This window comes from Myxozyma melibiosi (genome assembly GCF_037950935.1).
Source record: "Myxozyma melibiosi strain Phaff 52-87 chromosome Unknown BZA70scaffold_16, whole genome shotgun sequence".
Taxonomy (NCBI): domain Eukaryota; kingdom Fungi; phylum Ascomycota; class Lipomycetes; order Lipomycetales; family Lipomycetaceae; genus Myxozyma; species Myxozyma melibiosi.
In genome coordinates, this window is record NW_027042930.1 from 97,623 (window position 1) to 123,459 (window position 25,837).

Consider the following 25,837-nt stretch of genomic DNA (forward strand, 5'->3'; position numbering starts at 1 on the left):
GCTATAGATGCATTGTATTTGGGCTTATATTAATGTATTGAACTCACATCTACTCTATCCGTGGACATCTATCAAGTTCATAGAATAAACACCGCCTACCTCCTCTTCTTACTAGGTCTCGCGTTCTTCTCCTTCCTCCTCTCCTTCAACTTCCTCGCCTTTCGAATATCCATCGCCGACTTCAACTCATTCCTCGCCCCCTGCGGCGCAACAACGCCCTTCTCCATCGCCTGCTTAAACTTCTTATTCTGCGTCATGTAGTTGTCGCGGAACTTGTCCGCGGCTTTAGGCGCCTTCACCTCCTTGTGCTTGTATCTCCTATTCTGCGGGCCAGCCCCGCCTGCCGCGTCGCGCGGATTCTCAGACTGCCCGACACGGACCCCGTCTTTCTTCTTATTCGCGGCCTTCCAGCTCTCGAATCTGCCGGATTTATACGTCGCGGGCAGGCGCACGCCGTTCTCGCCGCGAATCATCTTGCCCTTCTTCCCGCCCATCTCGGCGTCGTCGCCCGCCTGCTTCGTCACGTACTTGTGTTTTTTCTTATCCCACTTTGTCAGTTTCGTGCGGTTACTGCCGATAATGCCCGACCCGGACCTAGTCGGGTCGTCGTTCCCGAGATCGAACGATGCGCTTGCGGCGTTGTCCATGAATGAAATCACAGAGGTAGCGTTGTTGGCTGTCGTGTTGACGCCGTAGCCGCGGTCCTGCGCCATCTCGGAGGGAGCGTAGTGGGAGATGTAATGCGCTTCGTCGCGGAATGTTGTTGGTTTGGTTTTTTTGCTGCTGCTGCTGCTGCTAATAGTAGAAGAGTCGCGTTTGCGCTTCTGAGGTTTCTCGGGCGCGAGCTTGAATGTGTTTAGAATCTCGTCTTCAGTCGCGCTCGCGAGCTTCTCCGCGTCTTCTGACTGCTCAATTTCCTCCTCATCCTCGTCGTTCGCAATAATCACCTGCTCCATCTCACTCTCCATCTCCATCTCCTGACTCTGACTCTGACTCTCCTCCCCATCCTCAGCAGTCCACCGCAACGTGCCCTGCGCCTTTGCATACTTTTGAATCGGCGCGACCTGAAACCTCCGTCTCCTCATCAAATCCGCCGCCGAATCCGCATTCACACCCCCCTTTCGCGTAACCTCAAAGATCGTCTCCGCAGGTCTAAACCGCGCCAGCCGCTGCAGCATGTTCTCCCGCTCCGCAAGCTCGTGCTCGCGAAACATCGGCGCGAGCGTGTCCCATCCGCGCACAATCACCTCTTTTGCGCGTCTGACGCTCTCGCTACTGGCCGAGCCGCGCGTTTTCAAGTACAGCTTTTCACCTTTGATTGCGACCTGGCGCAGCGAGGATAGATCGTAATCTTTAGTCAACAAAGTCTGCACGTCTTCGCAGCTGCGCTCGAGTTCGTCGCGCGGGAAACTGCCGCACACCATATCCCGCGTGTAATCAATCTCCTCGGCGGCGAGAGTTTCGAGATCACTAGGCAGTTTGAGAGATTTCCCCAAAAACAGCTCGAGATCAAGCAAGTACGGCACCTCAGTCTCCTTCACGAGCGAGAACGCACGGCCGCGTTTTCCTGCGCGAGCGGTACGACCGACGCGGTGGACAAAGACCTTGGGCGAGCCAGGGAACGAGTAATTGACCACGTTAGCGAGGATAGGCACGTCGATACCGCGGGCTGCGACGTCGGTGACGACGAGGATCGAGGTGACGCCCGCGCGGAACATGGCGAGTTGCTCGCGGCGCGCGTGTTGGTCGAGCGAGCCGTAGATGTAGGAGATCGCGTAGCCAAATTCGCGGAGTAGGTTGGCGACGTACTCTACGTGATGGCGGGTGGGCGCGAACACGATCGTCGCGTGTGGAGAGGTGGCTTCGTTCCCGGACGGAGGTTTGCTGAACTTCGACTTTTTGCGATCGAATTTCTTCTTCTTCTTGTCGTGCTCGTCTTCTCCGTTATCTTCCTTGTCGCTGTCAGATCCATTGTTGAACTTCCAATCCCGCTTCGGCATCTCGGCAGCGGTAGGCATCTTGATGACATCGCGAAGAAGCCACAGCAGCGCGCCGTCGGATTCGGAGGACTTGATGCTGAAAAAAAACATCTCGAGCTCGTCCGAGATCTTGGAGTCTGCGTCCAGGCGCACGAGCACGGGGTCGCTCAGACCGGCGCGGGCAAATTCGACAAGTGATTTCGGGAGCGTGGCGGAGAATAGGAGGGTTTGGCGGGATGCAGGTAAGCTGGCGAGGATTGACATCAACTGCATCGAAAAACCGAGTTCGAAGAGACTGTAAAGTGTTAGTCTATGTAATGAGTTGAAGAATGATTAGGGTGCTCACCGATCAGCTTCGTCGAAAACAATGTACTCGACAGACTTCAGATCAAGATCCATCTCGACCTTCAAATGCGCAAATCTACCAGGGGTCGCGATGATGATATCCGGATTCGTCATCATCCACCCAAACTGGTCCTCAAGACTATCACCACCGACGAGCAAGATGCACTTCAAATCCGTACCCCTCGAAAACTCCTTGACCACTTTCAGCGTCTGCAGCGCCAATTCTCGACTCGGCGAGAGGACAATCGCCCGCGCGCCAACCTTCGCGCTATGCGCTTTCAGCTTCTCAATCATCGGCAGCACAAACGCCGCCGTCTTGCCTGATCCTGTGCGCGCCATACCAACAACATCGACCCCGTTCAACACCAGCGGAATCGTCTTCCGCTGAATCGGCGTCGGCGTGTTATATCCCTTTCTATGCACGTTCCGCACCAGCTGCTGCGACAGGCCCAGCGCGTTGAATTTTCCCGGATTCAACTTCTTCATCTTGCCGTCCGCGCCCACGCCGCCGTTAACCCCCGCGACAGGCAAGTTTTTAAAAAACTCAGCCTCGTCATCCTCGTCCTCGTCCTCGTCTGATCCAACGGCCGTCAACGCCGGCATTTTCTTTGGCTTTGGTTTCTCTTGTTTCTTCTGCGTCTGCACCACGCTGTTCGATCCCGTGGCTGAGGATGAAGTCGACAACGGCAGGTTCTTCTTGCGGTTCGTAATTTGAACGTCGTCGAAAACGCTGTCGTCGTCAGACGAGTCGCCGCCCGCGGCAGCCGCGTCGTTGAACGACGCGATCGCGTTCGAGATGTCGTATTCAGACTCGCTGTCTGACATTTTGGGTGGATATGTACAGATGAAAGAGAGAGAGGAGGACAATATTTTTTCAGAAGGAAGTTGGGAGCAAGAAAAAAATCAAAGGAAAACTCCCAACTGCAGAACCTAAAAATTCGCGAAATTCAATTCACCGACAATTTTGTGTAAATATTCACAGAATTTCCTATTAAAACTACTGATTATTCAACTATAAACAATAAACTTGTAAAGAAAACACACAATAATATATTACAGACAAACAAAAACTCCATCCAGACTTTTACTTTACTTTACTTTCCTTTACTTTGCACCCTCCTCAACTCAGCTTCCAACTCCTCGACCCGAGCAGCATACCCCTTCTTTGCGTTCTCGCTCTCGAGCTCAGAAGCCTTCACCCGCATCTCCAACTTTGCAACCTGCAGCTTCAAAAACGATTTCTCCTCGTTCTCCATCGACAATGTCCCCTGATCCGCGCCCCGCGCGTGTTTCTCAAACAAACGCGCCCGGAGCTCAGAGTACTTCTCCCGCAACTCGACAGCTTCGCCAACCATCGCCGTCGCCTTTGCCAAGCTGCGATTCAACCGCTCGATCTCAGCCTCTTTATCCAAAAAGTCCTTCTTGAGCATCTCGACCTCGCGTCTAGAAGCGTCGAGCGCGCCCCGCACCGTTTCCTCTTCGGACCGCCAGATCTCCCGTTCCGCGCGCAAATCGCGGTTCTTTTGCAGCAGCTGGTTCGCGTACTTTGCGCGGTCGGTCGCGATGTTGGTCAGGTTTGCGTGCTGCTTCTTGGCGTCGTTCTGTAGTCGCTGCAGCTTGACATGCAGGGAATTGTTGGAGAGGATAAGGCCTTGGATACTCGCGTCGTCTCTCTGGAGCTCAGAGTACTGCTCTTTCAGACGCCGCAGGTTTCGCAGACGTAGTTGCTTCAGGTATCGTTCAAAGTTAAGCTCGTTGCGCAAGGTCAGCAGCTGCTTCTGGAAATACGCAGTCACGAATTTCGCCTCGTCGCTATTCTCCGACCCCTCTCCGCCGACTCTGGGAATGCCTCCTCCACCAAACCCTCCAGAGCCAGTGGTGATACTGTGCGAAAGCTGCATGTATCCAGACGGACTGTCGCGGATCTGCAGTGACAGGTTGGAAACAGTACCAGACGGCGTGCCAGGCGCATCACTCGCAGCCGAAGCTTTCGGCGACAACGCACTACTCTGCGCCGCCAGAAAAGACGACGTCTCCTCGCGGCTCGCGACAGGCGAAATCGAAGTCGCTGGTGGATCGGCACTGCTCACTCTCGTCAACGGCGACGGGAAATTAACCGATCCGTCTTCCGATCCGTGCCGCGAAATCGCCCGGCTGTTGATGTCTTTATGGCTGTCGAGGATGGACTCGATATCAACTATCCGTCTGTGCTGCATCTGCGATGCCGTCGTCGACACGTCGCCTGACGCGCTCATCGACGAGACCGAGCCGGGGTTTGATTTGAACGTGCTGATTCCTTCAGGTACAGCGCCAGCTCCGACCGAGCCGTGCTCTGAGGATTTAGCAGACGCGCGTTGTCCGCTCACCACGGCTGCCGTATCGCCTCCCGCGGCAAACAGAAAGCTGTCTTCCGGGATATCATCAAGACTGAGATCATTAAACGATCCCACCTCTGCCGTATCCACCGCAGCATCCTCACCAGGAGCAGCATTTTCGACTGGCTGCTGCAGCTCTTTACCGCCATCAAACGACTGGTTGAACGCCCGCTCAGCCTGATCATGAAACCCGCGGAAAATCACCGCCGGCTCGGGAATCTCCGGCATCTCCATGTTGCCGGTATCCAGAGTGATACAAAACGCAGCGATATCCTCCGCAGTACCGGCTACCTCCCAGCGGTTTTTGTCTGTGAGTTCGGTCTCGAACGTGTATCGGAAGAAATTGGGGTGCAGCAGATGCCGCCGTGATAAGTGCTGCGATCGGCGCGAGATGTCGTCGATGTCAAAGTCGATGTGTTTGCTCATCGTGGCTTGGACCATGTGGAAATACCGGCGGGGGTTGGTGATAAATGTGAGGAAGTGGATGGGGTATGTGCCGTAGATGAACGTGTACAGACGGCTGTAGTTTACTGCTGAAGAGTCCCGGCCTGCTCCGGCTGGGTCGTCCACTGCTCCTTCTATACAGAGTTAGATGAACAATCTGAAATTAATAGTTAAGATAGTGCTTACCTAGTACCCTCCACTCGTCTGTAGTAGAGGTTGAAGTGTCGCCCAGAGAAATCGTACCAACGTTGTTGTCCTGTGGTTCGCTGTTATAGTACACTCCGCCGTACGCGATATTACCCCGGCCGCTGCTATTCACCTGCTCATCCACTTTCGAAGACGCACCCTCATCCGACTCTTCCGAGTAGTTCTTTCTAAACAAGACATCCCAGTATAGCAGCCTGGCGTAGATTGAGAATATCTTTGGCAAGATAGACCCCATGATGCTGCATATATGCGGCAGCAGCATGACAAAGGCGGTAGAAGCAAGGTTCATTGCAACCGCCGATTTGTCATGCAGCAGACACTGATAGAGATGCTCGACCAGTTGGGAATCATGAGTCTCAAACAGGTACGGCGGCTGAGCTTGCAGAAAGCTGCAGAGTAGGCTGAGGACGGAGATGCGGTGTTCGGGTTGGATAAAGTAGGAGTCTAGAACTGTGAAGAGAGCTTTTGGCCGGCGGCTGCCAAATCTTCGAAGCTCGCGCTCGGCGTTTTGCACGCACTGGAAGGCGCGCTCGCGGTTGTCTTGGTCGTCTTCGGCGGCGTCAAGACCAGGAAGTTTCTTGATACCGAGGAAGATTTGCAGGAGAGAGTCTGCGACCGAGGTCGAGAGTTCTTCGTAGTACTCTGCAGGAAAGACCGCGCCGTAGGGGTTGTAGACGTCAAAGACCATGACATTGAACAGAAACTGTCTCGAGTCCTCGACGATGACTCGCGATCTGGAGTCGGAGTCAAGAGCGAGGATCATCATCTGCTGGATCCAATACTGCGTCTTTTCCTTGCTCGCCATAAGCACGGGCGTGACTTGCTGCAAGACCTGCACAAACATGGCTTCGGCGACGGTATCAGCCTCGGCGACGCGCGTGTTGAAGATGAGCGCGAGATCATCGTGCAGTCTGAGGGCGTCGTTGGGGTCGCCGTGTTCGTGCTTGGAAAAGTATTGGGTGAGCGCGGCGGAGATCGACTCGGGCAGCTCAGGGCGGTCGACGCAGAGAGCGGAGAGGTTTTTGCTCGCAAAAGCTGCCGAGATGGCTTTTGAGAGCTCGCGCAGCGATCTGGATGCTGTTAGTGGAGGTGTATTGAGAGAAAGAGAAGCAGAGGTGGAGAGGAGAGGAGGACTCACCCGGACATGCAGGAAGATGGTGATGGTTATACACAGCCGGAAGAGAGGAGAGCAGGAGTGCGGCAAAGACTTGCTTGCTTCGAGGGGAAGAGGTTGAAACAGGCTGCTCGCTGATGGGCTGAGATGGTAGAGCAGCACTTAGACCGACATGATTCAACCGCAGAGAAGAGTGGATAGAGAAGAGCAATACAATACAGAATACAATACAGCAGAACAACACTCTCTTCAACAAACAAAGCAGCTCCAACTATTCCAAGAAGTCTCCTCGATCTCTGCTCTGCGAGTGTGAAGTGGCCGCCGACGAGACAAAATTTCTTTTGAGCAATTGATGACATAATCAATGACATAAACAATGAGAGCCGCACGGGGCGGACATGGCCGACTATATTTGGCGATAAAAGACCCGATCGGGAAATCTGATTGTGTTTGCTGGCTTTGTTTCGGCTTCTTTGGCGGTTTTCGTGTTTGGATTCGGGGATATTGGATGTGTTGGCAGGTGTTTAGTGTGGGTGCGGTTGGAGAGTAGGGAGAGAGGATAGTACTGTGATAAGGATAAGATAACAGTCTACAGTTATCAAACTACTATTATTCATATTCATATTCATATTCATAATAACAATAACAATAACAATAACAATAACATCCTATTCCTTCCTAAACTACTCTGCTCCTCTGCTGTCTGCTCTCTTTAATCATCGCTGACTTTGTAGGGTTTCTACTCCCAATCCAGCCTCTTCACAACAAATCCACCACCTTCTCCTCCCCAAAACCATTGACCGCCATGCAACGCCTCTCCGCAAATCTACTGAAACTCCGCACCTTCTGCAAACCGTCCTGCAGCAGACCTTCTTTTTCTCCTTCCTACTTCCAGAGTATACGCACGCAGATCTCCCGGGATCGGCCGCTCTCGTTTTCATCCTCTGCTCACCAGACAGCCAACCGACGAACCTACGCCACCTACCGCCGCTTCGGAAACCAGCACCACTCATCCTTCTCCAGCCATGAAGGATTCGTCAGTAACCTCGGCGCGCTCGTCGGCATGCTCATGTATAACCGCCGCGTGCAGGTCGCCGCCCTCGTCCTCGGCGGCGGCACATTCATCTTCTACCTCAGCAACGTCGAACCTGCCCCCGTCAGCGGTCGCAGACGGTTCATCGTCACGACCCCGAAACTAGAGCAGATGCTCGGCGACTCGCAGTATCACAGCTTACTTGCTGAGTACCGAGGCCGCGTATACCCCGACAACCACCCCGACGTCATCCGCGTCAAAAGAGTGATGAAGCGTTTGATCGCCGTCTCGGGCATGGAAGACGTAGACTGGCAAGTCCATGTCATTGTCGATCCCAGCGTCGGTCCGAACGCGATGGTCCTTCCTGGAGGTAAAGTCTTTGTCTTTGCAAGCATGCTCAACCTCGTCTCAAACGACGACCAACTCGCCACCGTGCTCTCCCACGAAACCGCGCACCAGCTCGCCCGACACACCGGCGAGAAACTCTCCAAGCAACCGTTCTACTCCGTCATCGCCCTCACCGCATGGCTCATCACGGGCTCTTCCACAATCGCCCAGCTGCTCATCCAGTTCGCGCTCAATCTTCCCGCAAGCAGACAGATGGAGTCAGAGGCTGACTACATCGGACTCTTGATGATGAGCCAGGCATGCTACGATCCTCGACAGGCAATCCCGTTCTGGCAAAAGATGGAGAAGTTGGGTCTTGCGAGGCCAATGGAGTTTATGTCTGATCATCCTTCTGATCAGACCCGTATAGCCCAAATCACCCAATGGATGCCAAAAGTGAGTCCTCTCCTCCTCCTCCTCATCATCATCACCACCTACTAACACAGCGCAGGCCCTTGAAATCCGTGAAAACTCAAAGTGCAGAAACACGCAGTCCTACATGAACGAATTGCGCGACTCGCTCAGCTTTTTCCAGGGTATCAGAGACTCTGACTCTATATTCTGACCTACCTGTAGATATAACTGTATATAGTCCTTATAGAATAGATTCATACTAGCGCTACATCACAGGATATTTATATACCAATCTTTCGCTCTTGCAACCTGTTTCCGTTATATCTCCCAACCAAAGCACAAAATAAAAATTAAAAAAAAGCAGCACAAAAAAGCACAGAGTATTCAGTGCTTAGCCTTGGGAATCTTCGCGACAACCTTTGAAATCGCAGCCTTGACAACCAGCGCCGCCTTCTCCGTCTCCTTCTTATTCAACCCAGTCGTAACCTGCACCTTCAAACTCGGCAGAATCGGGAAGTTCTCCGCGCTCTGCACGTACTTGTTGCGCGTAATCAGCACCCCGTTGTATAAGCACTCGTCCACAATGTCCTGCAGCACGTGGTCTTCGTCATCGATCTTGCGCGTCTCGAGAATCTCCGATTTCAGGCGCAGATGGATCAGCGGACTGTCCGGGTCAGACGGCGAGTACACGTACTGCGACTTGCTGATAATCTCTCTAAACGCGCGCGCATTCGCATTCAACTGCGAAAACAGCTCGGGCGAAGTAGTCATGATCGCCACAGCGTTCGACGCAGTCTTTGCCAGGTACCCCGGCAACGCGGCCGAAAACACGTACCCAAGCGCGTTGATGCGCTGGTGCTTGACCGCGTACTCCGAGCTCACGCAGAATCCGCCCCCGGCAACCATCGTGTTCGCCATCGAGCCCGAGATTATATCAATCTCGGTCGCGTCCACGCCGTAGTACTCCGCCACGCCGCGCCCGGTCTTGCCAATCACACCGACCGAGAAACTCTCCTCGAGAATCAGCCGGTACTTGTACTTATCCTTCAACTCGAGGATCTTGGGCAGATTGCAGATGTCGCCAATGTTCTCAAACAAGCCCTCGGAGACGACAAACCGGCGCGTCAACGGCCGGCCCTTGACCTCCTTACTAACCCGCTCGAGCACGCGCTCGAGGTCTTCCATGTTATTGTGCTCATACCACCGCACGGTCGCGCGCGAAATCGTGATGCCCTTGCAAACCGCGATATTACACGCTGCGTCGGCGACAATGATATCTCCGCGCTTGGCAAACGCAGGAATGACAGACGAGATCGTGTTGAACGCCTGCGCGTAGATAATCGCCGCCGGCATGCCGAGGAATGCGGCGATGTCTTTCTCCGCGTTGATGTGTACCCGCTGGTATCCATAGAACCCAGGAGGGCCACAGACGCCGACGCCGTACTCGTGCACGGTGTTGATGGCGTCCTGCTTGATTTGCTCGTTGCTGACCAGGTTGAGCATGTTGGCGGACGCGAGGTTCATGGCGGATTTGCCGGTCGCGAGCTTGACCTTCGGGCCGGTGGCACTGCAACCTGTTAGATTTGAACTATAAACAGTAGAATAGAGAAAAGAGCGTACCCAACAATCACGGGAATCTTGTCGACGTCGGTCTGCGAGGCCTCGTCCATGGCAGGGACAAGGGGCTCAGGCGTCCATTCATCCACCAACTCGTCAATTTCCTACATCACGAGAACAAAGTCAGCAAATACTCCAGGAATAACTTCCTAAATTCTGCGCTATCGCATGCAACAACACAGCTGATATAAAAAAGACACATACCCCATCCGTAAGCCTAACAAAGTCCTTCTTCGTAACCGAGTACTTGGACGCCAAAAAGTACCGCACCGCAAACAAAAACAAGCAGAACTCAAGCACACTCCGCGCAGGGTCGTTCTGGTACGATGACCGCACGTAGCGCAGGATGATCGAAGACCCCGGCAGGCGCGTGAACTGTGAGGATATCGACTCGACCGTCGAGTTTATGTAGATAAGTGTGTCGTGGAGAGACATGGTGACGACGGCAATTGCGCGACGACTGAGAATATGAGATAATTGTCAGTTCTGTCTGTGTATATAACAACAATATGCTGTTACTGCTATTGCTTTTGCTGTTATTGTTGTGTTGTTGTGTTTCGCGTGTTGCTGAGCCGATAAAACCGCTCGCTGCGCGCCACTGCGACCAAAACCCGCCTCCGAATCCGGCCGCCCCAGTTTAACCTACAAAAACGGGCGCGATCACACCCGCCTCCACACCCCAGCTTCCTGTACGTTCAATCCCAGTTTTACTATCTTACTACCTGCTACTCATCTTAACTACACACATCAAATATCAAACCCGCAGTGCTCGTTCTCAAACTCGTTCTCGCAGCTCGCGCAGTACTCCCGAACAACCCTCTCCCACTCCGTAGCATTACTCGCATAGTCCGCCGCCACTCCAACAAGCGAACTGATCAAATCCTCCCTCTGCGCAACTCCCCCTTCTCTCGACGCAAGCACGTCCTCGCACTTCAACCGCTGCGCGTGCAGCCAGTTTCCCCACTCCGCGCGCACGAGCTCTTTCTCGACTCGCGAAATCACGCGGATCGCGACGACGTGCTGATGTCGCTCGATTCCGGCTTTCTGCCGCGCGAGCCAGATCCGTCGCGCAGCGTCTTGCGTCACGCTGTCGGTGTAGACCGCGTTCGACAGCTCGATCGGTGACTCTGGCGTTAGAATCTCCGACAGCTCGCGGAACTTTGAGTAGCTGCAAAATGAACCATTAGCATCCCACAGGTTTAGATAGACGGAGGAAGTAACTTACCAAACCCCATCAGGCTCCTTCGCCAACTCCTTCCCTGCAACAAGGTAGTCCTGCAAATCCTTCAGATACACCGCCTTTGCCAAGATCCCATTCGGCTTCACTCCGATCTGACTCATCGTATCAAACGCTCGCTTCTCTGTGAAATACGACACCGTCGACCGTGTGCCCAGGAAAAGATTGAGCAGCAGCGAGGATACCGCCACGACAACCAAAAACCAGTGCTCGGTTATCAGTCCGAGCAGTTGCTGGCCGGACCGGAGTAGAATCGTGAGTAACAACGCCACAGCTTTCTCAAGCCAGAGAAATAATTCTTCCAAAAGCAAGAATCCCGACGTCCGTCGCGAAAAGAATAAAATCATCTGCTGCTTGTTCTGAAGCTGCATTATCTTTGACTCCTTCGACACGTCAACCGGCTTCGACGATTTGCCGACTTGGCCGTATAGCTGGATCGATTTACTCGTCCGTCCCTTTGTCCCGAGCTGCCGCACGTTCTTCGTCACTAGCATGTTGATCACCTTTGCGTCTTGCTCCAAGTCCGAGATTGCCGCCCGGTGCGCAATCGCTATACCACAATGTTAGTAAACCTGCGCATACCAAAATAGAATAGAAGTCAATTCACTCACTCTTGACTAGTGAGCTAAGAGTGTTGTACTCGACAGCACCCCATATCGAAAGCTGACAACTGCTCTTTGAAACATAACTAATCACAAACTGCGTCGTTTGCGAAAACAGCTCCGCCATCGGCAAATTCCACGGCGTCCGCCGGTCAGACACAACATACAGCAGGTAATCATCCATCTTCTCCACCTTTTGCGAACACACTATGCTCTGCCGCTTCGAGTAGCCCCTGATCACCGTCCGCTCGACTTCGAACTTGATCTCCCGGTCGAGGTTCGTCCCGCCGAGATTGATCCACGGACTCTGCTTGATGTCGATCGCGCCGCTGCTCACAAAGAACTGCACAAACAGCGTCGACATGTCGCCAAACATCAAATGGAACAACGCCTTCGCCGAAAGCTCAAACTTTCGCTGGAAAATCAACTTGTCCATCGTATTCGACAGATCGTACTCGATCGCCTTCTCCGGCAACCGCAGTTTCGGCTTCACCGATCGATCCGGAAGCTGCCGCGCGGGCGACAGCAGTCGCCGGTCCAGCGCAAGATTCGCCGTCGCCTTCACCACCGCCGTATTATCCATCGGATCCGCGTTCTCGTCCTCCGCCAGCGGACTCGGCACCTCGTCCCAGTTCACGTCCGTGGTCTGGTTATCGAGCTCGAGAAGGTGCTTCAGGATCTCTTCCACTCCAAGCGGCTTCGCGCTGTTGTAGTTCTCAATCAGGAACGACATCCGTCGCTGGATAATCCGGCCCGAGTCTAGATACGTCTTTGTAGACATCTCGCTGCCGTCCTTAAAGTCGACAAAGAACGCGTCATAGAATTGGTTCGACTCGCCGCGGACAGAAGCAATATCGCCCAGCGATCGGAACCGCGCAGTCACCATGTCGCCGTTGTTTGCATACAGGTAAATCCTCTTCTGCGTGACGTACGCGCGGCCGGAAAACACCTGCATCGTCGACCCTGACCACACCGTTCGAAACACGAGCACAACATTCTCGTCCAGTCCAACATTGGGGAAAATCGTCCGCAGCTGCGCATCCTGGACTCGTAGCTCGTAGGGGATATAGCTCTGGTAAGTACGGTTTTGATACAGCTCGCGTTCGTTGGCGGCCGAGTTTCCGTCCTCGCTTGGAGGCGGCTCAATCACGACAACCGGAACATGAGAGGAATCTCCATTAGCAGCGTCCTGAAGATGTTTGCGTTCTTCCTCCTGCTCCTCAGCCAACTGCCGTACTCCCCAATTCACACTACCCCACGTATTCGCCGTCAAACTGTTTGGGAACGAGAAAGGCGGCACTGACGCGTGCGCGACGATCGCCGTCTTTGTCATCGACGTCGCAATCGGATTGTTTGCAAGCGTAGTCGGCGCAAGATCCGTCGACGGAGGCACAATCTCGTCAAACAGCCGGTCGGCACCAGTGATGAAATTCTGGATCGCCGTGTGCTGACCCGTGATGGCCTGGCCGGCATTGATGAGCGCCTGCAGAGCCGGCGTGGGCGGGTTCGAGCGCTTCGATGAGGGTTGACGGCTGAAATCCTGCGAGGTGCGGTTGAGCGAGGGAATACCCTCGTGACGATCATGCGTCAGCTCAGCGTCGGCAGAAGTCTGCACGGTCGACGCAAACTCGGGAAAGGGCGAGATAATCTCAAACGCCTTGTCGGTGTCGTTGTTATTGGGCGAGTCCAGAGCCTTGCGCTTGGCGGCGTCAAAGATGTTGAGCCATGCTACTAGATCGCTCTGGCTCTCGGCTTGCAGCATAAGCGACGTGTCCTTCGTCGTCACTTCGAAGCAGAACCGGCGATCCTCAGCCGTAGACGGCTTCACGTTACACAACAGCACACCGACCTTATCACTCTCCTCGACATAACTCTTGCTGGGAGACTGCACAAGCCAGCCAAAGATACCGTCCTTGACAAACACCCACCGACGGACCCAGGCCTGTCTTGCCGGTTTGCCGACATATGTGCGGAGAAACAACCAGCCGTGCTTTTCAGAGTTGATCGACTGCGGATCAATCACCGAAGCGTGCTGCGTGGTCGACGTGACGGTCTGCGGTTGCGTCGGGCTGGAAATCACGGGACTCGCAGGTAGCGAGCCCGAGTGCTGCTGCTGCTGGGCAGATTTGTGCGAGCGGTCGCTGAGGTTCGGGACGGTCCAGTTCGAGTACTCCGCCAGGTCTCTAGGCGGGGAGATCTCGTTCATGATCAGGCTTTCGAGGTCCCGACGGGTAATGTTTAGTTCTTTGAAAAGAATCTTCATCGATGATTCCATGAGATCGCTCCATTTCCTGATCCGCCGCAGATCGTCGCCGACTTTGCCGTACGCGGCGTCTGTGCCCTCGTTTGTGTCGTGGCCCATGATAAGCCACTGGTCGGAGAAGGACGAGATGATGACTCGGTCGAGGCCGTGCTTGAGCGCGACGGTGATGAGACAGAGGTCGAAAGAGACCTTGACGTAGAGCTTGCGGGCTTCGTAGAGTTGGAAGGCGTCCTCGCGCAGGGACGACGGCTCTTTTGTTCTTGCCTGGGAGTTGTATTTGGCGACGAGCGAGTCGTACCGCTGCTGGGCTATGTCGAAGTTGCGCTTGATGTCCTGGGGTGTGTTGAGTTAGCATTGATGCACAGAAATCAAATGACCTTGAGCACTCACCTTATACTGACGCAGCTCTTTGCGATGGAGACCGTCCAGCTGCTCAATTACGTTCTTCTCCATGCCCTTGATGATCTTGATAAAGTTCGCCCAAAAAATACGCAGTCCCTCCGAGTACGACTTCATCGCGGTCAGCGTGTAATCATGGTCGATGATGTTCTCGGTGATGAATGTAGGAAACGATCGTCCGAGAAGCATGTTGACCGATTCCTGCATATTGTCGGCGTCGATGCTCAGCCGGTGCCCGGCCTTCACGTACTGATCGATCCAGCGCTCGACCGCCTCGACCTGCTCGCTGATGTGCCATGAAGCAGTCCGGAACGAGGGACTGTCGAGCGCGGCCTCTTTGAGCGAGACCGGGATGAGACGCACCCTGAACGGATCCGAGTCTGCGTTCATCTGTGCGGTCAAATAGCTGAAGAATGCGGTGTAGAATGAAACAAACCCTTCTGATCGGATTCCGAGAATATCTTTCTTCTAAACTCCTTGAATCAATCGTGAATTGAAGTAAAGAAGCAGGAAACAGAAGCAGCTCGTCGAGGCTGGCTGCCTGCTGCGGCTGCGGCTTTCACCATGACGCTCTGATGAGTAATTACTTACGTTACTCTTACTATATCAGTTATGTAATGTTGATTTACCCGGCGCAGAGAACCTCACGCGTGCTGTTGCTCATCTACACGAAAACGCGTCGCGTAACTGCTCCTTTCCTTATCCATCAGCTCAACAACAACAACAGCAGCAGCCCAGATGTCAAACTACAACTCATACGGCGGCGGAGACAGTTATGGCGGATACGGAGGCGGCGGATATGGCGGCGGCTCCGACGGCGGCGGGGGATACATGAACGGCAACTCGTTTGGTGGTGGCGAGGGCAATGGGGAGACAAAGTATTCTTCTCAGGGCGGTGATCACGGTGTATGTATCTACTGTGTTGTGTATATTTTGAAGAGCTTGATGGTCTAATGATTGTCTTTTTGATAGCTTCCGGAAGGAAAGACGCGGTTGCGGCCAGTTACCATGAAGCAGATCCTCGAGGCCAATCAAGCGCACGCCGACGCGCCCTACCTCATCGACGGCGTCGAAGTTGTCAACGTAAGTCTCCTTTATCCATTTTTCTGTTGTGGTTCTTTTGCTGACAGCAGCAGGTCTCCGCGGTTGGAATCGTGCGAAACGTCACTCATGCGACTACCAACTCGACGTACCGAATCGAAGATAGCACCGGCATGGTCGACGTGCGCAAGATCAACACTCCCGATGAACGCGACGCCGAACGAACAGATCCATTGTACGTCTTCTCTCTCTCTCTTGTTACTAATCCTTTTGCTGATCTGAATACAGCCCCCAAGTAGGCGACTACGTCCGCATACTCGGCGAACTCAACGACTTCAACGACAAGCGCTACGTGATCCTCCGCCACATCCGTCCCGCCCGCGGCCTCGACGAGATAACCTACTCGATGCTCGAACCCCTCTACGTGCACATGCAGACCGTCAACCCCTCCTCCCTCGGTCCCAAGCTCGAGAACGGCGGCTCCGGCAGCGGCGCCGCTGCGGCCGCCGCCGGCGGGAACTCGTACGAGTACGAGAATCTGACGCCGATCCAGAGACGCGTGGTCGAGACGTTGAAGAGTATGGCGGATCAGGATATGAACGAGGGCACGCATGTGCAGACGATTGCGAGCCGGACAAATATGTCGAAGGACGCTGTGGCCTCTGCGTGTGAGCAGTTGGCGGATCTGGGTCTTGCTTACACCACTGTCGATTACGATCACGTATGTTTTCTCGTTCTATCTTATAGTGGAAAGACATTGCTAACCTCTTTATAGTACAAATTAATCTAAACCGGGCAGGTGTCTATGATAGCTATGATACGTGAAGATATTCGACAACTATTTTACATCAAGAAACTCACATCTAAATACGTACATCAACCTCACCCACCTAAATCACACTAAAAACACATAAATCACAATTATCATGCTAGTACTCGTTATACACAAAAAATACCATGCCGCGGAGATTACATACAGAAGACTCATAGAAAAAAAGACTACTTGAAAAACCGCCCGATCTTACTCCCCTTCTTCTTCTTCGTATCAATCGCGTCAAAATGTCCCGGCGGATTCCCGCTCTTATGCTGATGGTGCTCGGGATTCCTCGACAGCTTATGCGGTGCCGTAGCCGGCACATGCGCCGCCGGAGACGACGCCGCCGCCTGCGCGGACGGCTTGCTGCTCTTGCCCGCGGCAGCGGTCGAGCCGATATGTGTCGCTGGTGGCGGATCGGGCTCGAGCAGGTGAGCCGGCACCTTGGGCTCCGGTTTGTCGGCCGCGAGCTTGAGCACCTCGCGCGGCAGCCGCAGCCGGTACAGTTGTCGAAGCCATTCAGCCGGCGTGAGAAAGTCTTCTGCGCCGATGATTACCTCTTTCCCGTGTGCTTCTGAAATCTCGTACGCGACCCGCGCTTCCGCGTACGTGATTCCGCCGGCGACAAAGATGAAAATGCGCTGCGCCGGCGGCGCACGGTGGGATGAAGGGCCGTCGTGCCATGTGGCTTTGTTGCGTCGGGTGGTGCTGGTAGTAGATGTGTTGCTGGTCGGCACCGGGGTTATGCTCTCGAACGCGGTCTCGGGCTGGTCTTTGGAGTAGGGAAAAGTTTGCAGGTCAAGCGAGTTGTTCACCACGTCTTGCAAAATCTCTTTCAGCGGCGACACGTACCGAGAGATCTCGACCGTCTCTCCTTCCTTGAGCTCTCGGGGCGGCGGCAGTTTCGTCTTTGGCGGCCGCGCCTTTTCACGCAGCGACTCTTTGAAGATTTTTGCGCCTAGCAGATCCATATTCCGCAGCACCTGCATGTCTGGCGTATTCAGTTTCGCATGATGACTCAGTTTCTGGAAATCCGCCTCAATGATTCCTTCCCGGAACAGCAAATACAGGCCTAAGAGCCTGATGCGGTCTCGCGGCGACACCTTGTCGTTGTCGAGCAGCGGAACCATGTCCTGCAAAACGTGTTTGGGGAACTTTCCTTCCTCCGTCGTGCCGGTCGCGAGACTTTGCTCGACGTCGACGATCGTGTCGACGCCGGTTTTGTGGAAAAGCTCGGTGATGGTCTCGGTCATGTTGCTATGCAGACTCAGCCGGTCTTTTTCTTTTGTCACAACCTTCATCGTCAACATCACGTCTTTGAGCTGCGACATGCTCGCTTGGTCACTGAACAATCATATTAGCATTCGACTCAGACTTAATCTTGAGCAGATCTCTTACATATTGGCAAAGCTAGAGTTGTTTTTCATAAACTCCTGCACAAGATTGTAAACCCCCTCGATCGCATCGGCAATGTACTTGTGCCGCAGCGTCACCCAAATCGGGTCTTCGTCCGTCAACACCCCTTCGACCACATCCTGCTCAGCACCAGGCGGTGCGGGAGTACCTGGCGCACCCCCGTTATCTTTATGAGGCACCTCGAACGAGTACTTGTCGTCGTCGATAGTCAGTAAATCCCGCGCCATGGTCTCGTACGTGAGCTCGTGCACGAACGGGCCTTTGGTATCGATCGAGCGGTCGAGGATCAGAAACACCGATTGCGGCCGGTCGGGCTCGGTCGAGGGGAAGTTGCGGTTCGCGCGCGCGTACTGATCGAGTTCTTTCTGGAAGCGCGAGGCAACCATGTATGGAAGTGCTGCGGCCTCGTGGCGGGGTTCGAGAGGGTTGTAAAATCGGATGATGGGGTATTCGCCTAGAGTTGCGCAAAGACTCACCAGCTGGAAGATGTTAGCTGATGCTGTATATATATATATATAGAGAGAGAAGCATACCCTTCGCGAGGTTCGAGTGACCTCTTTCTCCACCAAATTGTAGCAGTCGCGATTGTAGTAAGTGACCATCGCGTCAGGTTCGCCAAAGGTATAAACCTGCGACTGCTGGGGCATGTAGTCGATTAACAGGGGGTTGCAGTAGCCGCCCATAAATCGTGCTGCGGGTGAATCATATAATCTCCGCTGCTCCCGTTCGCCGAGCACTAAAAGTAAAAGTTAGACGAATTGCGATTTCTGACAACGATAGTAGTGTCGAAAGACGTACTTGGAACGAAAAACACATGAGCAGCGCCGTATCGCGGTGGTGTTCGGGAGTAATCTGAGATGAGACAGTCGACTATGTGCGGTCTCGGAGAGAGAATGTAGACGGCCTCGAACGAGCCCCTGCTCTGGCGCCGTTCTTCGATTCGTTCGACAGCTGGGAGATGGGGAGGTTAGTATGGTGTAGGAGTAGATAAGGTGAGCGGTGGGATCAGCGTACCGGAGACATTGTGTTTTAGGAGTTCGAGGTTTGTGGCGACTTTGTTGATGAGTTCTGCGGTGTAGTCGTCGAGCACGAGATATTTGTACTAAACAGAAGAAACAGATAGAAGTTGAGTAAGATGATAAACAAAGGCGAAGAAGGGCGAGAATGTGCAATTAAGGTAATAGCGTACGTTATTGCGCACGACGATAGAGTCAAGAAGCCCGAATATTTCTGATCAGAAGAGGGAACAGTCAGTTCACGTCCACTAAATACAAGCAAATACACAAACCACAGTAAAACATACGCTCACGATACCGGTCGATCAGCGAAATCGGCATCTTGACGGAATCCGTAGTCTCCGTGCGCTGCTGCTGCTGCCTGCGTGCTGCCTTCGAGCCTTGCTGCCTGCCACTACTCGGACCAGCACGGATGAATTACAACCAGACTCCACGCTGATCAAAGATGCGAGTCGTAGTCGTGAGATTAAAAGATCAATGGGGATGCGGGCGTGGTTGGCGTCGTCGGATGGGGGGTGGTGGCTCGAGATTGTGCTGGGAGAGAGGGAAGTTGGCGAGTAAGCTTCGGCTGAGCTCAGACGGTGAACGTGGAAAGCAGTTCCGAACCGAGCGATTATGTTCAGCTGTTCAGAGGTTCTGTGGTTGGTATAGATACAACGAATATTTGATAAAAATTACTGATTTTTAAGATAGCAATTAGTCTCTGATTTTGTTGATAAGTGTGGTCGATGAGTGGATGATCTTGCTATTATCTGAACATTTCTATTTATTTCAGCCACTTGATCCGTAAATACCTCTTTACTGTCGAGGTCTGATACAAACCAGCATTCAGAGCAGCTGGATAAAAAGAACTACTAATTGTATAATACAATTCTATTTATCACAAATACATCTAATCGTCTGACTATAAAACTCTACCTCCCTTTTACACCTCCATCACTCCGACTTGAGCGGCACAAGCAACTCATTCACGCGATTCAGCATCTCAAACCTCTGCATCGCGCTCAAATGCGGAATCGCAATCACAGCCGACACGTAATCGTCCACATGCTCATCCCACGGCGAAGATACGTCCTGCGCTTCCGTGTCGGCTTTGCAGCATTCGGGAATGATGTACTGATGCGCTGATTTCGGCGACCGCGTGTGGTCGGCTGGCGTGGGCGGGGTGCTTGATTCCGGGGGGATGATGGAGTGCTTGATTCGGGGGGAGACGACGGAGAGTTTATGATCGGCGGAGACGACAATGACGAGTCGGTCTCTACTATAAACTCCACAGGTAGAGTATAGGTCTCCTGTGAAGGCTCTTTCGGAGACTCTTCCGGCACTGGCGCGCTAACCACAGCCTGAGACGACGACGGCGCAGGAGATGCAGCAGCGAGCGGTTTCTCCGGTGCCAAAGAAGCAGACGAGCGCCAGAAGCGGAACCGAGACGATTTTCTTGTGAAAGCCATTGTTGAAACTATACCGAATGATCTATATCAACAGAAAACAGAAGCAGAGAGGAAGAGAGAGATGGGCGGCATCTTATACTCGGCATCTCTCGTTGTTCTAAATTCGCCGGCGTTTGGTCGTTCAGTCGTTGAGAAGAGCCTCGTGAATATAGTTGTGTCGTTGTTGCTGTAGACAGAAACAGTAGCTGGTATCAGGAACCAAGACGAGGAACAAGGACCAACCGACCATTACGATGATTGAGTTGTATAACCATCTAAACACACAGTATAAAGTAGATACCTAGTACTATAAAGAAGAAAGCAGTCTAAAACGACAAAAATCAGTCGTTTGGATATCACCGACAGCTGGGTGATGAGTGGCATCTGGCACTGATCAAGATTGGTGTTTCGCTCGTTGTATCGCTATGCGCGGGTTGAGAGCAGACCAACAAACTAATCTGACGCCCTTCGCACAACAAGACTTCAAATGATGACAGACAGACTACCCACAGAAGCAAAGAAGAACACAGGCAATCCAAACCGACGCAAACAAGCCAAACAAAGCACAGACGAGACAACACACCCACGACACCTCAGCACGAGCAAACTTCACACGTCAAAAACGTCAAAGCTGGACAAAGCTGGTTGAAAAAAGATGAGCAGAGTTGAACAGGCGGGAATGATATTTAACCTGTCGAGTTATTCGTTTTGACGTGACTTTTCCGAGGGGAGTTGGCTGGAGCTGATGGCTGGAGCTGATGACTGGAGCTGATGGCTGGAGCTGATGGCTGATGGCTGATTGGTACCCGGCTTGGCAGAGGCTTGGTAGCGTAGGAGAGACGGTTCACTGGCTATGCTTTTCTCGCTTTCTGCTGGCTCTTTGCTATCTGTTATGGTTCGTTTGGCTGCTGGTTGTGGTTGTGGGGTGGTTGAGGTGGGTGCTTGTTGATAGTAGAAAGCCTCAGGCTGTGTTCTTGTATCTTGTAGGTCAACGGCAGCAACCTCCGAACGACACCCCCTCCACATTGAATAAAGACAACAAGACTGTTCAAGCTGATGGCATGAAATAAGTTGTCTACAGTTACATACAGAATCTATAAAATAGTTACAACACGTCGAGGAAGATGGAGCAAGACAGTCGAAACCTGTAAACACCTCGTCACTAACTAATCGCATTTCCATACCCACCTCCCTCTCTCCATCCCTCTCTCCATCCCCTCAAACCTCTCTCTCTCCTCTCCCTTTTTCTCTTTTACCACTACCATCATCCTCATCATCTAATCCCCATCTCTCTCTCGCGCTGCTCTCCCTCATCCTCACTTTCAAATCACGTGACCACTGCGGCTCAGCCAAGTCCCAACTCGACGAGCGAGCAAAAAATAATTTTTGTCTCGGCAGCTGAAGAGATGAGCACCGAGAGCCTTGCGAGGACCTGCGTTGTTTGAAGATAATTGATCGACCGAGCTGTTGTCGTGAAGAGACGAGACGAGAGAGTGAAAACGAAAGAGGCTGTTGTGGTTGTGACTGTTTCTCATCAAAGAAAGGAGAAAGAGAAGAAGAGGAGGAAAGATGAGCGGGCTTGTGGGTAGGCGAGTACAAGGCCTGTTTGGCAGCAGCAGGGTTCTGAGACTTCAAGAGTTTGCAGCTCAGAGACGGGTGAATGGTCTGCTACTGCTCCGGGACTTTCACGCGTCGGCGAGTGCGTGTGAGAAAGAGAAAGGGAGTAATGGCAAATCGAAGAAGAACAACGACTATAAAGCAAACAAACAACAAATAGGCGGGAAAAAGACAACTTTTGACAATAATCACCAGAGGAAGAACAAAAAGGACTCATCCGTGTACGAATTTCCGAGCTCGAGCGACAGACCGAGTCAACGATCGCAGGACAGCGCGAGCACGCGCGACAGCGAGAAAGCAAAGACACAGGACGCAGGGCAGACCGACGCGCGCAGGAACGCGGACCGCGAGGCGAAAAGATTGGAACGCAAGAGAAGAAGAGCGGAGCGCGCGACGATAAAATCGGAAGGCGAGACAGCAAGACCGGCGGAGACTTTGAGACTAGACAGCATTCCCAGCGCGTTTTCATACAACTACCTGCGCGGCACGATTATCGCGATCGCCGAGACGCTGAGCAGGGATAAGGCGAAGAATGCGTATATTGATAGAATGAGGATTATACGGCTTAAAGAGAACTCCGGTGAGCAGGTCGATCAAGAGACTCTCGATCAGGATTACGTGCAGTACGACAAGTTGCTGGCCGAGTACACGGCCGTGCTGCGGACGTTGACCGAGGCGGAGTTCAGCGCGGATATACAGCGTGGGTTTGATGAGTACATGTCTACGCGGCCGAAGCGGCCGCATTTAGGGGTGCTTCATCAAGAAAGCAAGGTCGAGCCGCGGTGGAAAGCGATAGGACACGCAAAGACGATGGTGATGAACTGTTTCTTCAACTTCTTTTCCTACCGCATGGTGCAGGCCTTACACAGCGGCCCTGCAGAGGTGGCGAAGGACCGCAAGTCGGCGCCACCCGGGATGCAGCAGGCCGGTGTGCTCGCGAATCTGGAGGAGAAGTACCCCGGCGCGCGGTCGATGAAGCGCAAGTGGATCTTACACGTCGGGCCGACCAACAGCGGCAAGACGTACCAAGCGCTCAAGCGGCTGCAGGAGGCGGAGTCCGGTATCTACGCTGGTCCGCTGCGGTTACTCGCGCGGGAGATCTACGACCGCATGACTGCGAACGGAATCGCGTGCGACCTCGTCACGGGCGAGGACGTGATCCGGACGGAGGACGCGGAGGGCCGGGCGGCGCGGAAGACGTCGTCGACGGTCGAGATGGTGAATCTCGATCGGAAGTTTGACGTGGCGGTTATTGACGAGATCCAGATGATTGCGGACCCGTTCCGGGGCTGGGCGTGGACGAACGCGTTGCTGGGCGTGCGGGCGAAGGAGTTGCATTTATGTGGAGAGGAGCGCACGGTCGAGCTCTTGAAGACGCTGGCGAGGAGCTTGGGCGAGGAGGTGGTGGTCAATCGGTATAAGCGGCTGAGTCCGCTCGAGGTCGAGCAGAAGTCGCTGCAGGGCAAGCTGCAGAAGATCCGTCGGGGCGACGCGTTGATTGCGTTCAGTCGGCGAGTGATTTTCCTCATGCGACGCAGGATCGAGCAGGCGACGGGGTTGAAGTGCGCAGTCATCTACGGCGGTCTGCCGCCGGAGACGCGCGCGCGCCAGGCCCAGCTATTCAACGACCCAAAGTCCGGGGTCGACGTGCTTGTTGCGTCGGACGCGGTGGGCATGGGGTTGAATCTGTCGGTGAAGCGGATCGTGTTTGAGTCGCTGACGAAGTTCGACGGCCTGGAGGACAAGCTGCTTGACCACAACCTGCTGAAGCAGATCGCCGGGCGGGCGGGCCGGTTCCGGACGGCGACCGAGGGCACGAACGTGAAGGACGACGCCGAACGGCTCGGGCTGGTGACGACGCTCGAGCAGGATGATTTCAAGTACATGCAGAAGGCGATGCAGAGCCAGCCGGCGCTGATCCGGTCGGCGGGCGTGCTGCCGCAGACCGCGACGGTGAAGGAGGTCGCGCGCACGTTTCCCGCGTCAACACCGTTTTCCGAGATCCTGGCGCAGTTCTACCACGAGGCGGTGTCGATGGACCGGTACACGCTGTGCTCGCTGCATCCGCAGCAGGACGTGGCGCAGATGATTGAGTCCGTGAGCGGGCTGACGATGAACGAGCGGGTGACGCTGCTGACGGTGCCGGTGAGCATACGGATGAGGAACGCGGCGAAGGTGATGGCTTTTTTCGCGAATGCGATTGCGAACGGCACGCCGATTTCGCTGGTGGATATGCCGTATTTCGAGCTGGATACGATTGTGTACGCGGACGTGACGAAGACGAAGACGTTGCCGGAGCTCGAGCTTATGAATATGTTGACGACCGTCTATCTCTGGCTGTCGTATGTATTCTCTATTCTACTTTCTACTCGACTACGGCTACTAACTTGTGCTTTATAGATATCGTTTTGCAAACGTGTTGTTTGACCGAGAAGGCGCGATGGAATTGGCGAACCATATACAGATGCAAATCGACATGTGCCTGAACACGATCGAATTCCGCCGCCGCCGCCGACGTGCCGACAGCCTCGCGGCTCCCGAAGACGTTGCCATCGCCGTCGGCTCTTTGAAAACTGCGATCGATGGCTTGAAAGGGAAACCAAAGTCGTGGGCAAAGCGGGATACGACGCCGAAGCCCGCTTCTCATTCTGGCGGGGTTGCAGCGGCCGATAGCCAGAGCTAAACAGAGGCGAGAGCAACCGCGCAGGTTCGGTCCGCCGAGCAATCTCGGAGACGTCGTTTCGGAAAACAAAGTTGGCGGTGACGAAATAGTGCATAAGAGAGAGTGCCGGTTCAAGAGCAAACGAAGCGGGAAACGGGCGATGCAGCAAGAGAGAAGGAAAAAGTCAAACCAGGGCAGGGGAACAGAGCGAATTGAATAGAATAAAGTTTTGGTTTTGTTGACAGAGGGCGAGGGAAAAGTCAGGAAAAGTCAGGAAAAGTCAAAAAAAGAGGCGGAGGAGAGGTCAGGTACCGGAGGCGAGTTGACGAGAGAGGAATAGAGTTTTGGGGGAAGGCTGGGCGGGCGGGTCTGCCATCTGGAGATCTGAGATAACAATCGGATGTAAATAGAGATGTAAATAAGAACAGGAACATGAACCGAACAGCAGATGTAGTATAGTATAGATGAACAGACAGACAGAGAGAGCACAAGAGCACAGAGGTAGGACAGAGGAAGGACAGAAGTAGGACAGAGGAAGGACAAGAGAACCCTAGGGCATGCAGATCAATCGTCACGCAGAGAGGCACACGTCACCGGGCGAGATAATATCGACGAAAATGACATTTGAGGGACGCGCAGGAAAAAGAAAGGAGCGGGCCGTGGTTCAGGGCCGAGAAGGCAGGCGCGCTAAGACCATAACGGGAGCGGTTGCGGGGGGGGACTGGTATCGACTGTATCTGCTAGTGGGCTTACGAGAGGTTTAGCAGGACTCGAAAGAGATGAGAGCTGTGATATAGGTTGTATGATATGATATAGAGTATGGTATAAGAGTAATATGATATATAATAGAGTGTTTTCCTGACTTCTCACAAGCGCAGACAGACACAAGCACAGACAAGCCGAGCCAGGAACGAGGCGGAAGCTCAGGTTGGGATGGGCGCAGTTCTCGGCTCGGACCCCGCCAGCAGCCGAGCGGGTTACCGTTTTGGTCGACGCGAAATGAATCTTATCACCGGCTGCAGCAGGTAAACGTTTCTGAACCGGACTACTAGAGATTGTTGACTAGCGGTGGATTCTGGAGAAAATGGTAGAAGAGAAGATGTCATAGACTAGAGCTGTCGAACCGCATTGAAGCTGTTTAAGAACAGGACAGACAAGACAGACAGGGTGGATTGACAGCGACAGGACAGGACAGGACAGCACAGCCCAAGCGATGTCTGTCGTCTGTTCTCTCTTATTCTTTGTCGAGCAGCGAGCACAGTCTCTTGTCGAGACCAGACCAACGTCAGTGACCATCAACAAAGCAGCCAAAGCCTAAAATTATGCTCTATCAGATATCAGTTTTCGGACACCGCGAAGAGATGTGCAAGACCCTTAATATTAAACATCTGCGCCGTGCGCCCCGTTTCTGCTGCCTGGTTCTGGTTCTGTCTCTGGTAGGAGACGGAGGAGGAGAGGTCATTGGCCGTGGCGTGACGAGGGCGA

General features: G+C 53.6%; 9 protein-coding genes across 9 annotated transcripts; 3 read left to right on the plus strand and 6 right to left on the minus strand.

Annotated features, from left to right (window-relative positions):
- Nucleotides 1–3,185, minus strand: BZA70DRAFT_252008 (P-loop containing nucleoside triphosphate hydrolase protein). Its single transcript, XM_064910717.1, has 2 exons — nt 2,326–3,185; nt 1–2,274 (listed from the first exon to the last, which is right to left on the minus strand). The coding sequence occupies exons 1-2, from the start codon at nt 3,147–3,149 to the stop codon at nt 96–98; spliced, it is 3,003 nt and encodes a 1,000-aa protein (XP_064765593.1). The 5' UTR covers nt 3,150–3,185; the 3' UTR covers nt 1–95.
- A 105-nt stretch (nt 3,186–3,290) lies between these two features.
- BZA70DRAFT_313044 (Hamartin protein-domain-containing protein) lies at nt 3,291–6,764 on the minus strand. Its single transcript, XM_064915008.1, has 3 exons — nt 6,489–6,764; nt 5,330–6,420; nt 3,291–5,277 (listed from the first exon to the last, which is right to left on the minus strand). Exons 1-3 carry the CDS (start codon nt 6,494–6,496, stop codon nt 3,419–3,421), a joined length of 2,958 nt encoding a protein of 985 aa, XP_064765594.1. The 5' UTR covers nt 6,497–6,764; the 3' UTR covers nt 3,291–3,418.
- A 364-nt stretch (nt 6,765–7,128) lies between these two features.
- On the plus strand, nt 7,129–8,474 carry BZA70DRAFT_285381 (peptidase family M48-domain-containing protein). Its single transcript, XM_064913728.1, has 2 exons — nt 7,129–8,280; nt 8,336–8,474. The coding sequence occupies exons 1-2, from the start codon at nt 7,270–7,272 to the stop codon at nt 8,447–8,449; spliced, it is 1,125 nt and encodes a 374-aa protein (XP_064765595.1). The 5' UTR covers nt 7,129–7,269; the 3' UTR covers nt 8,450–8,474.
- Nucleotides 8,475–10,432, minus strand: BZA70DRAFT_297771 (pyridoxal phosphate-dependent transferase). Its single transcript, XM_064914575.1, has 3 exons — nt 10,060–10,432; nt 9,859–9,959; nt 8,475–9,805 (listed from the first exon to the last, which is right to left on the minus strand). The coding sequence occupies exons 1-3, from the start codon at nt 10,288–10,290 to the stop codon at nt 8,623–8,625; spliced, it is 1,515 nt and encodes a 504-aa protein (XP_064765596.1). The 5' UTR covers nt 10,291–10,432; the 3' UTR covers nt 8,475–8,622.
- A 1-nt stretch (nt 10,433) lies between these two features.
- Nucleotides 10,434–14,883, minus strand: BZA70DRAFT_285386 (uncharacterized protein). The gene is made up of 4 exons (XM_064913729.1): nt 14,348–14,883; nt 11,704–14,290; nt 11,081–11,642; nt 10,434–11,023 (listed from the first exon to the last, which is right to left on the minus strand). Exons 1-4 carry the CDS (start codon nt 14,744–14,746, stop codon nt 10,603–10,605), a joined length of 3,969 nt encoding a protein of 1,322 aa, XP_064765597.1. The 5' UTR covers nt 14,747–14,883; the 3' UTR covers nt 10,434–10,602.
- A 160-nt stretch (nt 14,884–15,043) lies between these two features.
- Nucleotides 15,044–16,195, plus strand: BZA70DRAFT_285388 (uncharacterized protein). Its single transcript, XM_064913730.1, has 4 exons — nt 15,044–15,262; nt 15,329–15,439; nt 15,493–15,632; nt 15,686–16,195. The coding sequence occupies exons 1-4, from the start codon at nt 15,095–15,097 to the stop codon at nt 16,170–16,172; spliced, it is 906 nt and encodes a 301-aa protein (XP_064765598.1). The 5' UTR covers nt 15,044–15,094; the 3' UTR covers nt 16,173–16,195.
- On the minus strand, nt 16,124–19,194 carry BZA70DRAFT_97752 (Sec1-like protein). Its single transcript, XM_064915584.1, has 7 exons — nt 18,931–19,194; nt 18,817–18,857; nt 18,642–18,729; nt 18,426–18,578; nt 18,161–18,363; nt 17,610–18,106; nt 16,124–17,555 (listed from the first exon to the last, which is right to left on the minus strand). Exons 1-7 carry the CDS (start codon nt 18,962–18,964, stop codon nt 16,397–16,399), a joined length of 2,175 nt encoding a protein of 724 aa, XP_064765599.1. The 5' UTR covers nt 18,965–19,194; the 3' UTR covers nt 16,124–16,396.
- Nucleotides 19,195–19,524: 330 nt separating this feature from the next.
- On the minus strand, nt 19,525–20,094 carry BZA70DRAFT_297775 (uncharacterized protein; the record flags this gene model as incomplete). Its single annotated transcript, XM_064914576.1, has 2 exons — nt 19,525–19,904; nt 19,958–20,094. The coding sequence occupies 2 exons, from the start codon at nt 20,092–20,094 to the stop codon at nt 19,580–19,582; spliced, it is 462 nt and encodes a 153-aa protein (XP_064765600.1). The 3' UTR covers nt 19,525–19,579.
- Nucleotides 20,095–22,605: 2,511 nt separating this feature from the next.
- BZA70DRAFT_242634 (P-loop containing nucleoside triphosphate hydrolase protein) lies at nt 22,606–24,090 on the plus strand (the record flags this gene model as incomplete). Its single annotated transcript, XM_064910571.1, has 1 exon — nt 22,606–24,090. One exon carries the CDS (start codon nt 22,606–22,608, stop codon nt 24,088–24,090), a length of 1,485 nt encoding a protein of 494 aa, XP_064765601.1.
- Between the last annotated feature and the right edge of the window lie 1,747 nt (nt 24,091–25,837).

Coding starts and splice junctions, on each gene's coding strand:
- BZA70DRAFT_252008 (XM_064910717.1), bottom strand. CDS start 3,149: ATGTCAGACAGCGAGTCTGAATACGACATCTCGAACGCGATCGCGTCG. Junction 2,275..2,325: donor GTTTTCGACGAAGCTGATCG/GTGAGCACCCTA, acceptor AACACTTTACAG/TCTCTTCGAACTCGGTTTTT.
- BZA70DRAFT_313044 (XM_064915008.1), bottom strand. Junction 5,278..5,329: donor AGACGAGTGGAGGGTACTAG/GTAAGCACTATC, acceptor AACTCTGTATAG/AAGGAGCAGTGGACGACCCA.
- BZA70DRAFT_285381 (XM_064913728.1), top strand. CDS start 7,270: ATGCAACGCCTCTCCGCAAATCTACTGAAACTCCGCACCTTCTGCAAA. Junction 8,281..8,335: donor TCACCCAATGGATGCCAAAA/GTGAGTCCTCTC, acceptor AACACAGCGCAG/GCCCTTGAAATCCGTGAAAA.
- BZA70DRAFT_297771 (XM_064914575.1), bottom strand. CDS start 10,290: ATGTCTCTCCACGACACACTTATCTACATAAACTCGACGGTCGAGTCG. Junction 9,960..10,059: donor TTGTTAGGCTTACGGATGGG/GTATGTGTCTTT, acceptor CTCGTGATGTAG/GAAATTGACGAGTTGGTGGA. Junction 9,806..9,858: donor AAGATTCCCGTGATTGTTGG/GTACGCTCTTTT, acceptor AACAGGTTGCAG/TGCCACCGGCCCGAAGGTCA.
- BZA70DRAFT_285386 (XM_064913729.1), bottom strand. CDS start 14,746: ATGAACGCAGACTCGGATCCGTTCAGGGTGCGTCTCATCCCGGTCTCG. Junction 14,291..14,347: donor AAGAGCTGCGTCAGTATAAG/GTGAGTGCTCAA, acceptor AACACACCCCAG/GACATCAAGCGCAACTTCGA. Junction 11,024..11,080: donor AAGGAGCCTGATGGGGTTTG/GTAAGTTACTTC, acceptor TTCATTTTGCAG/CTACTCAAAGTTCCGCGAGC.
- BZA70DRAFT_285388 (XM_064913730.1), top strand. CDS start 15,095: ATGTCAAACTACAACTCATACGGCGGCGGAGACAGTTATGGCGGATAC. Junction 15,263..15,328: donor CTCAGGGCGGTGATCACGGT/GTATGTATCTAC, acceptor TCTTTTTGATAG/CTTCCGGAAGGAAAGACGCG. Junction 15,440..15,492: donor ACGGCGTCGAAGTTGTCAAC/GTAAGTCTCCTT, acceptor TGACAGCAGCAG/GTCTCCGCGGTTGGAATCGT.
- BZA70DRAFT_97752 (XM_064915584.1), bottom strand. CDS start 18,964: ATGCCGATTTCGCTGATCGACCGGTATCGTGAGC. Junction 18,364..18,425: donor TCATGTGTTTTTCGTTCCAA/GTACGTCTTTCG, acceptor TTTTACTTTTAG/TGCTCGGCGAACGGGAGCAG. Junction 17,556..17,609: donor AACTCTAGCTTTGCCAATAT/GTAAGAGATCTG, acceptor ATGATTGTTCAG/TGACCAAGCGAGCATGTCGC.